Source organism: Abrus precatorius, unplaced genomic scaffold (genome assembly GCF_003935025.1).
Source record: "Abrus precatorius isolate BTA unplaced genomic scaffold, Abrus_2018 Scaffold9, whole genome shotgun sequence".
NCBI classification, from domain to species: Eukaryota; Viridiplantae; Streptophyta; class Magnoliopsida; order Fabales; family Fabaceae; genus Abrus; species Abrus precatorius.
In genome coordinates, this window is record NW_020874439.1 from 598,318 (window position 1) to 616,781 (window position 18,464).

Sequence of the window (18,464 nt, forward strand, 5' to 3'; positions counted from 1 at the left end):
GAGACACAAAAAGGAGACAAGTAATCTTGTCGCTCCCACCACTCCCCTAATGGATATTGAAAAGTATACGGAGCTGGTCGAGTATTAGTTTAAAGAGTGATTTTGCATTTTAAAAACATAATTGCATTAAAGCTGGTTGAGAACCTTGTCACCTTTTATAATACTATCTCACCTTAACCCAAATAAAGTGTCAAACCTTAAAAAATAAAATAAAAAATACCAATTGCAAATATCTTTGCCATCCTATTTAAGTTGGCATGTCCTTATGAATTTTGTAAACCAAAAAATCCAAAAATCCTGTCATCAAAGTGTTGCAGTATTCAACAAATAAGGAATATATTTAAGCACAGAACGCCTACCTATCAGAAGCGCCAAATGCGTGATATTTGAACATACTACTAAAAATATTCATAGAAAAGTAAAGCAATTGCCTTTCCTTTTTTCTTCCAGGCAGAGTGGGATAAGGGTCCCAAGAACTTGAAATTGGAGGACAAAATGAAAAAGAAAACACAAAAATAAAGGCAAGAAAAAAAACAGTAGCCATTATAACGTTGGAAAAAGAAGAAAAATCTATTCTTGACAGATCCAAAGAAGTATCCAATCCAAGTCAAGGTAAAAAGCTTATCGAGAACAACAAGAAAGACTGAGCTGACTTTGCTTTGATCCTGCACCATTAACCAGGCTTACTCGATTTACAGACAACTCAGCCTTATAAGAATCAGAGTTTAAGACTTTACGGCTGATATTGTTGTAAATCTCTCGGATAACAATCTCAAAAGCTGTTTGGACATTGGTAGAATCCAGTGCAGATGTCTCCATAAAGAACAAACCTTCTGCTTCTGCGAGACTTTTGCCCTCTTCTGTGCTCACCTCTCTAATATTCTCCAAGTCACACTTATTTCCCACTAACATTCTTGCTATGGTGCTATCATTTTGAGCTGCAGGTTAATTTATGCAAAGATTAAAATTCTCGAAACAAAGTTTTATGGAAAGCAGACATCTAAATAAAAAGCTTTGAGGCACCTCAATGATAGTATTACAAAGGAAAACGATGCAAGTTTTAAAAGCTTACCAGTTTGCTTGGGTTTGTGTTTAAATGCCTATGAATTCCTGTTTATTTCAATGCTCCTAGTTTTAGTTTTAGAATTAAATCTACATTTACAAATTTCCAATGTGTTTCCAAACATACACTACCTCGTCCAAATGTTTTTGACTGAAATCGTTCTCCAAGAATACAAGAATCATCGCTCTAGTAATAAAGAATTTTGTCATCAAGTTAGTGTACCGATAATGAAAGGTGCATCGCTTTAGTCTTTTAAATATTTTTCACATCAATTTATTCCCTCAATAATGCAAAAGTCATTAATTTATACCATCAGTGGTGCAACATATCATCAAATTAGTAAGGAGACAAAGGACCAATTGTTTTTTTTCCGTAGAGATAAAGGGGGAAAAGCCTAAAACAAGGGACCAGTATGATGATACTTTTGCTTAATTAAAGGACTTATTTCATGACTAATTTCTCGAGAACTAAGGATATAGCGCATGTATTTATGGAGGATGAACTCTTATTTGACTCTAATATACCAAAAGTTAAACAATTACAGAATTAAAACAATATACTAAATTTGATGCTCAAATATATCTATATTTCATAAGGTAGGTTCTAAGTTCTGACAAACTGACAGTGTCATTGAGGCTGGCAGAAAAAGATTTCAGTCAATAAAAAACATTGAAAATACATGCTCCCTGAAAATTGTCAGGTAGATTTTACACAAGATCACGAAAATGAATTTTATTTAAGTAGTTCGTATAGTTCAGAAGTAAAAATTATGAAAACATGGCAATTCCATCTATACAATACAGTCAGGCAACAGTCATGATGGTAGCAGATTTTAATCATGAAAAGTACTTCATCCTGTTTATAAAGAAATTTGTGAGTTCTCTAGAAGAGTATTTTTGTCGCTAATATTAATCTCTCAGTATTCACAACGACGATGAAACTTAAGCAAAGGATGTTGATAATTCAAGGAAGCCATGCATCTCGTCCAAAGTGGGAACATGTAACTTTTATCAAATATGGTAGTATATTTAAGTCCAGACAGCAATTATAAAAAAGATACCCAGCGATCATAGTGTCCCTCATCCTCAAATAGACAAGAATCAAAGCCATTATTAATCCTCAATGATTTCCATATTTTAGGTCGCTAATGGGGAAATTCCTATTCATATCCTATAGGAAACAAAACCTTGTAGATATTTCCTCCCAATATATCCTACATCAAATCAAGGTTACCTTAATCAAATTAATAAATCACTTTACACGAGCAGATTAGGCACATTATTTACCCATTCAAAGCTGAACCTCAAACAGTTTAACACCCTTCTTCCAATTTAGTTCTACAAGATTGATTATACACGATAGAGATTCCCACAGGGTCCCCATAAAAGATTTTATTCCGTTCCAGATCACAATCACAGGCATCCTTCATTCATAATTTATAACCCGGAACCATGTGAATATAATATCAGTTGCAAAAAAGAAGACGACTCAACTATCCAATTACCAATGTCTAAACTGCTTCTAGTAATTGCAGAGACAGCATAAAACAGATCCGGATCCTCTGCATTCAAAATTCTTGCATTCATCATCCAATGGTTCATTTTTTTTTTTTATTTTATAAAATTTTTAAAATTATAAAAATAAAATGAACTGTAGAGATTTTTTTTTTTCTCTCTCCTACTGCAAAGATCCATAGTTCATAAAAACAAAACAGCAAATCTAACTCTGATTCCATTCTTTAATTTCCTTCCTAATATAATGATCCTATTCACTTGAAATTCAAATGTCATATTTCCTTTCCTCCAACAAAAAGCCCATCCAAGGAAAAATAAAAAAATCAAACCAAAACAAGCCTACATTAACAAAATCATGCTGGGTCAGAACAACAGGGCAAAAGGGGGCATAACCTAAAACACCAAATCCATCAAATGTGAAACTAAAAACTAATAAGCCCACTTCCTAAAAATTAACTTACTCAAATCCAAAACTAAAGGGTATAAAATACTATAAAAGGGGAATAGAATGAGAATTTAGTCAAATTAATCATAAATGATATAGGCTTGTTGAAGTGAACTTGGAGATAAGTGTGTATAAGAGAAGAAAAATAATATAAAAAATTAATAAAAATTTTTAGTTTTGTTAACTTCAGTCCTAAAGCTTTAGGGCTGAAGATAAGCAGCTAATAGTAGTAAAAATTTATTAGAAAAAGAATTATTTATTGTATTTTTATAACTTTAATACAATAACTGTTTACTTTTTTCATAAAAACTTTATATTTGTAGATGCTTAAAACCCAAAAATTTTATAAGTTAAAATTAACTTATGAAACTACTCTCGTTCAACTACTCTAAAACTTGAAGAAATAAGTTATTTTTAATTTAAGGGAGAAGTATTTTCCTTGTTAGTCTCTAATCGGCAAAATTACAATTCCAGTCCTCAAATTCACATTCAATCGTCAAAATGGTCCTTCAATGCGTATTCTTCCGAGATCACGAATCTCATAGCGTAATTAGCCTGACAGAACACACATTCAAGGACCTTAAGTATAACTTTCAAGATTCATTTACCAATAAGACCGAGCAATCAGTCCAACTCCTAGTCAAAATGGTCTTGAATACTAAAATTACAATCGCAGAACCCAATTTCTCATTTAATCGCCCAAATATATCTTAGATGTGTATTCTACCGTTAAATTAGTCCTCGTATCACGAATCTCAAAACTAATTAAACTTATAAAAGCACACACTCACGACCTTAAAGCATAATTTCATCATTCAATACTACCATGACCACCCTTATATACCTCTTTTTACATTAATTTAATTATTTTCTAAGTAAATGAAAAATCAATTTATTATAATATATCATTTTATTATTTTATTTTTAAAAATAAAAAAAAAATACTCTTTCCTCTCTTTCGCTTCTAAAACCTAATCCCATACCCAAACCTTCTAATTCTAAAACCATACCAACAAATTTTATCACGAATTGCAAAGACCTAATTAGATCAATACAACACACATTCACAACCGTAAGCAAAATTTGCATCAACAGGTCTAACATAACAGATCACTCTTTTCTTCTAGTATTAATTATTCTTTTATTTTTGCACCATAAAAAGGAAAAAAAAAAAAAAAAAACAGAAATGGAGAGTGAGTAGTGAGAAGACTAACTAGTGAGTTCATCAAGCCACCTCTTGATGCTATCAAAGGTGCATCTCCGACTAATATCGTAAACGACGAGTGCACCAACAGCGCCTCTATAATACGCAGAAGTAACAGCTCGAAAACGTTCTTGGCCAGCAGTGTCCCAGATCTGAGCCTTAACTTCCTTGCCATCGATGTCCACAACCTGCGTTTGAAACTCAACCCCAATCGTTGCCTTCGAGTTGCTATCGAACTCGTTCCGCGCGAACCGTGACAGCAGGTTCGATTTCCCGACTGCTGAGTCCCCAATCAGCACTATCTTGAAGAGGTACTCTTCGCTCGCTTCACCGTTCTCATCCATGGCTCTGTGTTGCTTTGGGATTGGAATGGGTTATTATAGGTTGGAGAGAGGTGTGGGTGTCACGTATGAAAGGAAGGAGTGTGTGTGTGTGTGGATGGGAGAAGAACGTGAAGTGAGTAATGTTGATGGTGTTATAGTGTGAGGTTTAGTTAGGGGGTTTCATTTGATTTTGGGGGCATGTTGCGTGATTAGTGGCGGGTTTTTTGTGACCTTTGGTGAAATTTGCTTGCAACTTCGTGGGTGTGCCCAAAAAGGGCTTGACCTGTTTACACGGCTTTATTGACTGAAAATGAAAGAAATAAAGCAAGATTTTTAAGGAGAAAAAGAAAGAGAGAGTGACCTCTTCTTTTTGGCCATTTGATTCTTTTACATATGATCCGGTTCTTAGTTGCATGGGACCCTTTATTTTTATTTTAGACTTAACTTAATTTTTAATCTCTTATAATTTTATCATTTTATTATTTTTTATTCTTAATTTTTAATTGAATCTTTCATAATACTTATTTATTATATTATTTATTTAGAATGTGTTCGGACCATTGCACACGTAAATTTTATTAGCATTAAATTAGGATAACTTAACTTACAATGAATTTCAGTTAATATTTGTAATTTATTTAGAAACGTGTAATTTTTTATTTACCGTTAATATACATAAATTTTAGTTTACGAAATTTTTATAAATATTTTTGCTAAATTTATGATCTTGACAATAACTTAATAAACTTAGTAAAATCTTAATGATTGAAATTCATTATCTTGTTTCAATCATGTTTTACAAATTACTGTGATTAAAGTAAAATCATAAGTCTTAAAGAATAAGACTATGATATTGCAATAGTGATGTAAACTAAAATTCAGTTATTAGTAGAAAAGTATAAATCAAACTAGAATCAAAGATAAACAATTAGTTTAAAAATTAAGATTTAGTTGAACATGTGACTAGGGAAGGGAAAATTGCAAGTCAAATGGGATAAAAACTATTATTGAAGAAGATAAAATAAAAATAAAAATTCAATGGAATAAACAAGAAAAAATAAGTACGCATAAACCTGAGATAAGTTAGGCAAGAGTGACTTCGACAATAAATTAATATTGATGTATAAAAGTTACCTATGAAAAATAAGAAATCTCACTTGAAAAATAGGCTACCAAAAAAAAAGAATAAACAAAATAGAGATCTTTAAGACAAGACAAAATGCAATTGAAAAATGAAATAAAATTCATGAAAAAGAATAGTCAATTTTCGTATAAATCAAATCTAAGTCAATGTTCAAACATCCAAAATGAGATAAACCATTATGCAAACATTTAGGGGATACAAGGATAAGCCTACCTAGAAATAAACTAAAATGGGAAAAAAAAAAATCAATGAGAATTTTAGGTGGCAAAACCTATTTATAATCCATGATTTTTTTTTTCTAAGAAGCCTTGAATAACTCACACATCCCCACTACCCAACATTTCTTTTACCACTCAATTTCAAAACAATTTCTTAAACACTCTTGAATAACCCACACATTCCCACCTCTCCAAAAGATCAATATTTTCTTAATAATTCTAAAATTACCAAAGGACTCGCTTTTTTTTAATCCTTGACCCTTAAACATTAAACTTCAAGCACATAGAAACACTTGAAAGAAAGGAAGAGGTACCCACTAATTTCACAACTCACATCAACTTTGACCACAAGCAAGGTAAAGGAGAAAATTATAAATTAAGAAGGTAAATGCAAAAAAGAGAAATCTCTGTATATGAGAACATCTCCTACATTTGAAGAGATGTTAAACTCTTAAAGAATTAGTTAACTTTTAACACTATGAGCACTCTAAATAAAGGATTAAATTTATAAACTGAAAATGTGTGATTATGTATTAAATTTTATCTTGACTAGTTATAATGATTGCTTGATTAAATCCTTACTTTATATGATCTTATATAACATGTTTAAATTTGATTTAAGCATAATTTCTTAATGATAGATGAAAGTCACAGTCCAAATGACGATATTGTGAAATTATTTATAAATAATAATAACATTTATCATTTAGTCATAAATGATAAATATGAGTACTCAATTTTGTCCAACTATATTTTTGCTTAATCACAATTAAGTTTAAAATCAATAATCTAAAAATTATATATATATAATACGTGTAAATACACTTAACATACGAAATTCAATCATCTAAATAAAAATAATTCCAACACTAAAATAATAATAATAATTCAAAATTGAAAATAATATTTTAAAGAAAATATGTGAAATATTTTGAAATGATTTTAGAATACTAAAATTAAAATAAATAATAGTTTTTAAAAGCTAAACCAAAATACACAAAAATAATAAAGAAAATTATTTTTTAAACCAAAAAATATAATTCAACAATAAAATATTCAAAAATAATAATTTTTTATAACAAATTTTCCTTTTCTTTTAACCTTTTTCCCAACACTCTAACCAACCGCAATTGTATTTTCATGCACCTGCACACACTCTCTCTCACGTCGCTCACCAGCACCTCTTCACCCACAATCACATTTCACAATTCTGGTATTGATGCATTCATGTCTTTCTTCCTCTCTCTTGTCATTGGTATTGATATACAAGGCAACCAAGTCTGCAATCCTTTCCCAAGCCATTCTGGATTATTAAGTGCATTAATGAACTTCCTCTCTCTTGTCTTTTTCAAATAATTATTAGCATCACACCATAGTCTTGCACCTTGTAAATTGTTAGCACGTTGTATAATCCATCCTTTGCACACTGCTTCCTTAAATTGAACTTATAATTGTCAACCTCCACTATCGCATCTACACACCTTTTTTTCAAAAAATGGTCTATTATTCGTTGGCATCTATACTGATCGAAAAATAATAAACGAGTTTTTAAATTTAGTTACCAAAATATTGTTTTACATAAATTATTTTTAACTACCAAAAATATTGTAATTTAATTACTTGAATCCAAATAGTGCATAATAAAATAAAACAATAAAAAAATTAAGAAATTAACGCAATTTCTAATAAAAAATTATTCAAAGTGAACATAATTTTACATTTGTATCTCTTTATATTTATTTTTAGTTTAACTCCAATGTTAGTTTTTTTATGATTATCAATCATTTATACTAAAATTACTAACACTTAGTAATCATACAATATTAGCATTATTTTTCTTAAGTTATTACTCCCAATAGTCATGCAAAACAAAAAGATAAGACATAAAGAGCTTATAAATTTGTTAATTTAATAATAATTAAAAAAAACTAAATTTAGTTCACTTAATTACTTGTTTTATTTTATTCTATAGTTCCATTAATTATATTGGTACAATCTCTTACAATGCAATCAATTATGATATGTTAAGAATAGTCAATTCCAAACATATAAATATAAACATAATAAGGCAAAAATTAATCTAAAAAGGAAATTGCAATTGTCATTAAAAATAAAGATCACATAAAGTATGCAAAAGATCTACCATATTTCTAATTATGGATTTAGCTACTTATAATAAAGTAAGAAGGAAAAATAATTGTAAAAAAATTTATATTCATTCAAAAAGTAATGCAAACTAAAGGAATCTTAAGAAAAAAGAGATAAGAATGGAGATTTTGTCCCAAAAAAATGCTCTTTATCACTTGCTCATATAGTCATACTTTGAAAAGGCATTATATATCTTCACCAATGATCTTCACTCCCAAATGGCTTCAAAAATTGTCAAAAGTTAGCTGTGTTTGTAAGTTGTAGCCCTAATTGTCCTTAAATAGGGTTCTTCAACTCTAAAAAATCTTCAAATTACCTACACAAGGAAAGAAGCACGACTATGCATACCCTTCAGTATAGTTATGCATAGTCATGAAGCACTTTTAGGTGACTGTTAAGCAAAGTAGTGCTTCTTGTTTGCATGACTTTGCTTTTTATCAAACTTTCTCCAATTGTGATTAAAATATTTCCTTAATTTGTTGGTGATTAATTCATGCCAAACTACATCAATTAATGAGTAAATTAATACAAAGCTATGATCAAATAAGGATCAAGTATATGAAAATAAGTTATAACAACACCTCAAAATATAGACTTTTCATCTTTTAAGGAAACTAGGTAAAAAGTCTTGGTGTTAGGTAGTATTCTAATTAGGTTTATCAATAAAACCTAAATAAGTATCAAATTGAAATATAACAAATAAAATTACAATAACTTCTACTCAAGACTCAAACAATTTATGGGTGAAATTATAAATTTTTCAAAATATAATTGTGCACAATTGTGCCTAAATTAGGAGAAGATGATTGTTAAGTAAAAATTCTTAAACCTTATTTAATTGGTGTTATATTTTTATTTCATATGTAATTTTTTCCTCCACTATTATGCTTATATGGGTATTGGATTGTTATCGTTAAAAATTTTCAAAACATATATATTTTGATACATTTGCTTTGAAAAATCTAGTATAGATATCTCATTCCAATTCATGCATCAACCATTATAATCCAAATACTATTTATAATTGTAATAAGAATAATAAAAGTCTAGATTAAAATTTTAGAAAGTAAGCCCTCTTTAAGTTTGTTCATACCTTTAATGTCATGCTTGAATCATAGTCTATATAAAATCTTGTTTCTTTATCTAAGTTTTGGCTAATATAAGCCATCTTAATTCAATAGTTTGGCAATAGAATTGGCATTAGCCCAAGTAAAAGGAAATATGATGATTGTGAAGTCTAAAAAAAGTTGCTTTGATAATTTTTATGGGGCCTAAATTAAATTATAGATACTTAGTAATCTTAATGAATAAGCAAATTAAATTGATCAACTTTTATCATTGTTAATTATGATCACCAATGTTATTTATATTTTAAATTCTCTCATGAATCTTAATTTGTTAAAGAGACAGGATCTTCTTATACTAGTGTAAGTTTAAAAACTCTTACACTCGATCTGAGTCTTTTATTTAACTTATATCTAACGGATTATAATTTATTACTTTGTTAACTGTTAGATGTAAGTTAAATAAAAGACTCAAATCGAATACAAAAGTTTTAGACTTACACTAGTGTATGAAGATTCTTTCCCTCTATTAAAAGTTAGTTTATCCTTTAAATTCGCTCTTCACCACTACAAACATGTGGAATACACATGAATTTTACAAATGGTAACAAATCCACTAATATTATAGATGAATTTATAAATAGTATATCTTAAATTTGTAATTTTTTTATTTTAGGGTAAATTCATCTATAAATTTGTTTGTAATTGTTATAATAAATACATATCATTTGACGCGTAACATGCACAGGTAGAAAATTTAAAAACAATAAAAAACTAAATTATCGATAGGTTTTACAGATAGAGTTAAAAACAAGTAAAATATTGAAAAAAAATAGAAACAAATTAATTAGTTTGTACATTGAAATTAAGGCATAAATTATAGATAATAAACTTTTTCTGTAATATTAAACATAAGTTTGTCATTTGATAAACCTCGTTATAGACTGATTTTCTCATCTATAATTTGATTAATGAAATGTTGCATTTCTTTAATGCAGTTATAAATGATAAAATTTGTTTGTAATTCAATTAATGAAATGCTTTGATTCTTTAATACATTTACAAATGGAAAAATTTGTCTACAACATGCAGAATATAAACATAAGTGTGTTTTGTCCTTCTTCAGTTTGTCATTTCTTTCTCTCTCTCCCATCTCTCTCTCTCTAGTGTCTTTGGTTTTTAACTTAGTGTTGATGGCTGTAGCCTCCATTTTGAATACAATTTGTACCATTGTATTTTTGGTAGTATTATACTTTAACTTTTTATTAGTTTAATTTTTATTTTTATTTTGTTGATATCTTATAATGTATGTAGGATTGAGACTTACAATTTTTAGGATAGAATTGTAGAATTGGAGATCGCATGACTAGGGGATAGGTGAAGAGGTCATTCTTCAAATTGTTTGTTGTGGGATTGTTTATGTTTGTAGAAATTGTAGAATATGTATGTTGTGAAGTTATAAGAAAATGCAATTTAGAATGATTTTAGGACTGTGAAATAAAAAATAAGAAAATGAATGAATATTGATCAGAATTATATTTTCTAACAAATAATAAACTCACTTGTCATTTATATGATTTAAATGCCTAATATTGAACTACTAAACCTCTGATTGAGAGGTTCAATTACTAGTTATCATTATTAATAACACAATATCAAATTCTAAGTTATCTTGAACCATATGAGCTTCATTATTTTCACTACTATTTTCTACTTTCCTTTGTCATGCAACATTTATGAGCATAACGCCCTTATTTCTAGAAAATTAAGTATTGAATATCTCTTTTATTTACTCTCATCATGTTTAGTGGACTAATCTTGATTGGAAGACCATCTATCTTTACTGAGTCTTCCTTTCATTTACATTTCTTCCCTTTCATGTTTAATGGATTAATCTTAATTGATATTATTAAAATCCTCTATAATGACTATAATGTAATCAAATCAGCGTGTTCGAATGAATAGAACATATTCTATAATTGTTTGATCAATGACTTTTTTTACCGTACCTTTTCATAATGTTAGTGAACCTCAACACCCTAGTGAAAAAAAAAATCTCAGCATTCTCCCTTAAAAGTAACTTATACTACTTTTGCAATGACTAGACCCACACCTTCTTAATCTTTTTTCCACTAACACTTCTTCAATGTTTCTCAAGCTTCATTGACTTTGATTGTTGAAAAATCTTCTTAAAATTACTAACATTCGCAGACTAATATCAAGAACATAGTCTTACAATTTTTTTAAGGATATTTGTATGCTACTTCCTAGACATTAATATGCTTTTCACTTTGCTCCTAATATTAGAATTAAGGTGATCTGAATCCATGTTTTAATGTCTAGTTTTATGAATGTAGAGGACTAGTGCATGTAATTATTTTTTCTAGATTGACTTGAAACTAACTTTGTAAAGAAACATACAACATGATTTTTGCTCTCTCACCTTTTCTCAATCTCCTTCGAATCTTTCTCTAACAAAGTGAAATAAAATATTTATTTTATTAGATATGATAGGTAGAGGTAAAGGTAAAAAATGTGTTACTCAAGCATCTTGGTTGTGCAAACCTCTCAGACTAGGGGCAGAAGCAATACATCACGACACCTAACCCTGAGTATGTGCCTCCTCCCCTTCCAACACAGTAAGTTTCATAACCTGCACCACCGACTACATCTGGCATACTATCCCTCTCTACACAACACGCAAGCAAGGGATCCTACTACTGTTGCATCTTCGTCTAGGCACCAGTCACAGACCAAGGCATCCTCGAGAGCACTTGTAAGTTTGAGATGGGATGATCCACTTGGTAAGATATTTACAAAATTTATTTCATATGAGTACTAACATCATTATCTTATTATATATATATATATATATATATATATATATATCTTTATTATGTGTTCAATTGGTATGCACTGTAGAAGAGTATCCACCAAGTTACAATCTAATCTATTGGTAACTTTACATATGATAATATTTGTTTTTAAAAATCTATTTGTAAATCTGTCTGTATTCCATAAAATTCTTGTAGTATTATAGGCCATGCAAGAAGAAATTAGCTTAATATCTTAACTTATATAGTTTGAATTATTGCATTAAATTTGTTCCTTTCCTTGTTCTTAAACTACTTCTTTAACTATGTTATTTTATTTTACAAATTTATTAAATGTTTGATGATATAAAATAAAAAAAATATGGACATAACTTATTATAATTGTGTATAGATTACTCTATCATTTTCATGTTATAAATTCAAACATGTGAATTTTTCTCATACTTTAAGAACAAAATAAAATAAACAAGTTTATTTTTAAGTAAAATTTCAAATAAATATCTCAAATTTTTTTATATTTTATATTTTTCATAATTAATTCCCTTTAATTTTTACAATAATTTATAATAACAATGTATACATTTTATTTCATAAAAGTACCAATTTAGCATCTAGTACCCTATGCATGTGAATTATTCTATATTTTATTTTAAAAAATTAAATATTTTCTTATATTTTTTAAATCAAAATTTTTTTTTTGAAAAAATTATAAAATAACTAATAATTATGATATATAAATTACTTAATTATTTTCTCATTATAAAATTAAGCACTTAGATGTTTTTGTTTGTTTTTCTCAAAATAAATATTTCTATACTTTCTTTTAAAATTCAAATGAATACCTTTAGTTATAAAATTATTGTTTACAGTTTTTAAATTTAAATAAATATATTTAATTATAAACTCTAATATTTTTATTTTTAAATAAAATAAATAAATAAATTGTTATAATATTTTTAATCGTGTGATAATTTATAATAATAATAATAATAATAATAATGTATAGACTACTGTATTATTTACACGTTATATAATGATAAAAGTACTAGTTTAATTACACTATTTAGTATCTTGTTATTTGAATTACTCTAAATTTTATTTTTATTTTTAAATACTAAATATTTTCTTATTTTTGTTTATCTAAAAATAATAATAAATTATACAATTTTAAAATTAAAATTTTCATCTTATTTAAAAAATAAAAGAAAAAATACCTTTGTCTAAATTATTTTAATATCTTTCAATAATTTTCTTTCATTTTTTAAATACATGTCAGAAAGGTTTTGGTTTTAAGTTTTTTATAATTCCTTTCAATGAGGTTCTAATTTTTAATTTCTCAAACAAATATCTTTTAAAAAAAAATTTCATTTAAAACTAATCAATATTATAAAACTCAAAATGCGGAGATCAAAACTTATTTTCTAGGCCTAACTATTTTAAAAACATTTCTCTTCTTTTTTTAAAGCAATAAATTTTTAAAACTATTAATACTTACAATAAATAACTCTTAATAATGAAATAAATACTTTATTTTTTCACAATTAGGATAACTATTTAAGGATGCCGTAGAGTGCTGACACATTATACATATATAAATAGACTCTCGAACTTGAATTTGTTTAAGTATACTATTTTTTAAAGTTTTTCATACTTCTTTAAAATCTTGGTGGCAACTCCATTTTATCTGTTTTTTGCTTTTGTTATGGCCCTAGTTGCTACAATAAGTTAAAAATTAACTAAGTATTGACTAAATTATGTATCTATTTACTACTAAGAAAAACTTGGTACTTCTATGTACATGTAGCAATTGTTGAAAATGGAATAGTTCTTGATATTGAAAATTATCAAAGGGAGTGTATCTATGTTTGTATAAGGACTTCCAATCTGATGTCTTTTGAAAACACATTACAGCCCATTAATAATCTTAAAACACTTTTCAAATGTTTCTTATAATCTTAAACTCTTTGTATTAGAAACAAACAAAACTTTTATTTACAACGTATTATATTTTTCTCTTTAGAAGGTTTCTTTCATGACACATTGACTTTAAAAGTGCAATTGTTTTGTTAAGTCTTTTAGTCATGTGTCTTTTGATTTATTAGATTCTATAACTTTGTACTGTCTTCTTCTTGATAAAGTATCATTTTATCTATGAGATTTTATCTGATTTTATTATTATAATAGATGTTTTATCTCTTGGATTAGCTAAGGCTATCTTTATTTTATAGTAGAAAGTGGAGAGATTGCAACATAGTAAAATTAGATTAAATCAAGAAGAAAAATTGCATAAAAAAGCAAAAAATGAGGGAAATTAGTAAATGAATTAGCCAAGTATGCTTTTATTGACAAAGATGCTCAGTGCTTACTAAACAAACTCTTTAGAGAGAGCGTGCTCATCAGCAGCACACTTGTTACTATATTTTAGGTGACCCTAATCGTGCTCAACCAACAACATGTTATGCGCCGGAGTGAAATAGCAGGATGAAGAAAAGTTTCGTTAAATTTGGACAGTAATTCAACGAAAAGATGAAATTTGATAAATTAAGAAAATAGGAACTAAAATTGTGCAATCTAAAATTGAGAGACTAAAATCAAACAAGCATAGTAATCGTGAAAACATGCAATATTATGTTTTTGATGTCATTTTTATATATAATATCTTTTTTATTAAAATGTGAAAAGATAATATGTTTACTTATTTAAAAGGCCTAAAGGACTCATCTTTAAATTTGATAATAGAAGATGAATTCTACTTCCCTAGTATCGTGCATGCTTAGATGTAACTTCTAAATTGATCTTCTATTCCAAACAATTCTTTTTTATCATATTTTGTATTGGTTATTATTATTAGGTTTTATTATGATTTTAGTTTTTATAAATATTGAGTATTTTTGTGATAAGTCCTTATAAATATTTTTGCTAAAATTTAGTCTAAAAAAAAATCATCTCAATATTCTTATATATTAAGTCATTTAATTTAATCATATTTTGTTATTTAAAATTAATATTTATAAATAATTCTATGATTACAAATAAATATTCTTCCTCTTTCGACTGTGAAGAGCCTCTTTCGCCGTAAAAAAGAGCCATTGTGGAGTATTGAATTAAATTGGTGCTCTTATTTTTATGGCCAGGGTTCTTAGCTGTTATTGTGCTCATGTGGGTTAAATTCACCAACGAAGTTGTGTTTTCCTTGTCAAGTTTTGATTTTGAGAATGAAAACTTTCCACTGAATTGGTTTTTTTTTTCTCTGACATGAAACATACATTAAAAATGCCTAGAATCTCTTACAATTTATAGAGCTGCAACTCAGAGTAGCATCTTGTCTTCAGTAGTGGGCTCTGATTGCATGACTCAAAATCATCAAGAACTTCAGTTCTATGCTTTTTTTGCTGAACTAATTCATAAATATCAAAAAATTCTTTCAAAGAAGTTTGTTGGTGTACATGACCCTTAGAAAGGGGAACAACAGAACCACGTATTCACCCTTTTCATAATCAAATATTCCAGCCAAAAAATGTGTCCTTGGAGTACACTGGAGCCCAATGCTCTCGTTCTTCATGTTATTTCGTTATTTCTTATTACAAAAATGCTGGGCTAGATAATCCCAAGCCCTTTCAAATTCATCAACTGTTTTAGATTAATATATCACTTTAGACGGAGGTGGGACAGTTGGAGAAGAAAGAGAAGATGATTTATTTATAATTATATAAAATATGTTTAGGGGTTTATTTATAGTTATATAAAATATGTTTAAAAAATTATTTTTAAACATATTTTATATAACTACCCGAGAATGTCTTACTTCGTTCAGTTGGGCTCTACCTAACTTTACCTTGGTTGGTTCCACCACCATTAAAGATTGGACATATATATATATATAATTATAAAATAGAAATCTAAATAAGAGATTCTTTATAATTAATAAAAAATTATATATATATATATATATATATATATATATATATATATTAGTTAAATAACTGCAAGACCAAAACAAGGTGCAAAAAATCGAAACCCCTTCTTTTGGTAGCTACTGATTACTTCAAAACACTTCATAACTAAAGAAACCTACTGTGTTCTGGGCGGCTAAAGAACTATCCAACAGATGCTGCGATGACTTGTTAGTCAGTCCTATCCTATCCTATCCTATCCTATCCTATAGGCTTCTTTTTTTTCCCCCTAAACTATAGAGGGAAAGATGTTAGGGGGGTGGGGAATTTATAATTAGGACAACTCGTTAGAGAACTTGACACTATATATGAGAATCTTTCTATTTGGTTTATTCCTATAGAGTACCAAAATAAAAATGAAGCAATAAGCACTCAGAGTTAGTATTAGCTTGCCAAGCAGGTAAAGTAAGAGAATAGCTGAGAAGAAGTCAAGAAGATCGGAGGGAGGATAGCTATGATCCTGCCAAGGTTTTTTCAAAATAACGAAAATTGTGTAGGCAGCAAATCTTCATTGAAGTGATGTTAGCTAGGTCCTTTCCTCGAGCCAATCTTAAAGTAGGAAGTCTTTTACTTGGATACCTTTTGAAAATGACATAGAGTGTTCGAGAACGTCTCTGTGCGGTTTCTCGGTCCCAAGTGGTGATGAAAGTCAAACCACTAGCACAGCGTGCAAACGTTGTTGCCATCTTTGATAGTATGGCGGAAAACTAGCTCCGGAGACCATAGAAGGGAGTTTTTGGTTGTGAACGTGATCAGGACCAAGGTAGTTGGCTCAGCAACATGGTTGTTTGGTAACTGGCAAGCACAAGGTAGTGGGGGGTTTCCTTCAAGCAAGCGGTTCTAGACAAGTTCACTCAACCCATCGATCAGCATGAATTAATTGAATATCCATAGCTTGACTGCACTGGATATATGGACAAACTAGCTCCGATTTCTCTCATTCAAGCCCTTGAATCCTTTCCTTCTTTTTATTCATATAGCTATCAGGTATTCAATTGCTTACTTGTTAGAAGCGAGAGGAAGTGAGACAGATAGGGAGAGGTTTGAAAGCTTAGTTAGTGCTTGGGCTAAGGTTTAGGATGGAAGACTTGCTTTAAGGTAAGGTATTCTAAAGGTAAGCCTGCAAGTGCTGTCCCCTAAGTATTTCTATCTTACTATTTTAAGTCCCAGTCCCATTAGTCCCTGACTCTGTAAAGCCTGAAGGATAGGATCAGACAAGGAAGAAGGAGGAAAGTTGGCTAGTTTAAAGCCCACAAAAGATCAAAGGCCCATCCAAGGAAAGTCCCACGAATGAAAACTTGGGCTTGCTTTGATGATGGGTAGGCTTGTTGTGGTCATTAGGTGTCCAGCATTTCACACATAGCCCAATCGAGGGCACAACTGTTTCAGAAGGTCCGAAGATTCATTTCAAAAAGGAATGTAAGGGCAGTTAGCCCGCAGGATACGCCTTAAGACTTTCATGAGAAAATCATGAAGAGTTCTAAGGGTCCTTTGAAAGATCAAATTCTCAATTGCAAACACTCTCCTTTTACCAACTCCAGAGTCTGTCGTGTAGGCCAGCCTACCAGGAGATTCCGCCTCATCAAGAGGAATAAGCGGAAGTTCCGCTCGGGCCTTCTCAACGAAGATCCTAGTATCCTTCTCTGAACGATAGGATAATTCAATCTCATTAGAGAAAGGATAGCGAAGACCAGGAGTCCAAAGAGGAAGCCCAAAGACCTCGAAAGTTGCAGATAGCAACTCCGGGCCGTTCAAATGACGATTGGTCAGGCATGTACGCGATGAAAGCTTCAAGCTCATGGTGTAACATTGCGAATGGGGATCCCTTCTGGTCCTTTGAGAGCTTACGTTTCGAAGGAGAAGCTTTTCGCAAAAAAAAAGAATATATAGACTTGTAAAGACCCTCTATGTAGTTGTCTATCTAAGTCGATCGATCTACATCTTTCCTCATAGCCCTGGGGCTGTGTCTCGATCTCCTACGTGCGAAATCTTAGGGACTAGTTCCTATGGAGATTCCCCTTGGTCTAATTCCACGCCTTATGACGTATTTGAGGCCTGGCGTAAAGTGAAGATTGAGGGAAATAGAGAAAAATTTCCTTTTGGAGTATTCTGAAGGTGTAACCTAGGCAACCAAAGAAAAAGGGGCCCAATACTTCAACTAGAGGAGCGACCAGTTGGTTCACCAAACCCCGACCCAGCTTCACACGTTCTCCAGGTCTGAAGGGATCTAGTGCCCAACTACTGACTCTTTCCGAAATTGCGTTATCAAAGCTGAGCCAGGAATGGCCGTTAGTGGACACCCACCACTTTTCACCGGTTAGAGAGGCCCTCTTTAATACATTAAGAAAAGATGTTCACAGGGACCGCAAAAAGACTCGAACAAGGGTTAGCTCTGCAGCTGGTCCACAAGCAAGGTAAGTAGGTCCATTACCGGCCGGCTCCGGACCGAAAAGACCTAACGGAGTAATCCCTTATCTCGGATCGGGGATGCTAACGGGGCTGGAATCGAAGTGGGGGACCTATCTACCGCCTGTGTCTATCTCCTGTCAAGTAT

At 30.0% G+C, this 18,464-nt stretch overlaps 1 protein-coding gene across 1 annotated transcript; it reads right to left on the reverse strand.

Annotated features, from left to right (window-relative positions):
- Window positions 1-226: 226 nt before the first annotated feature.
- LOC113851614 (ras-related protein RABA5b-like) lies at window positions 227-4,817 on the reverse strand. The gene is made up of 2 exons (XM_027482143.1): window positions 4,237-4,817; window positions 227-938 (listed from the first exon to the last, which is right to left on the reverse strand). Exons 1-2 carry the CDS (start codon window positions 4,568-4,570, stop codon window positions 622-624), a joined length of 651 nt encoding a protein of 216 aa, XP_027337944.1. The 5' UTR covers window positions 4,571-4,817; the 3' UTR covers window positions 227-621.
- Window positions 4,818-18,464: the final 13,647 nt, after the last annotated feature.

Excerpts from the sequence above, each read along its gene's own strand:
- LOC113851614 (XM_027482143.1), bottom strand. The coding sequence starts at position 4,570 with ATGGATGAGAACGGTGAAGCGAGCGAAGAGTACCTCTTCAAGATAGTG. Across the intron at positions 939-4,236 it reads GTGGCTTGATGAACTCACTA|CTCAAAATGATAGCACCATA; the intron begins GTTAGTCTTCTC and ends ATTAACCTGCAG.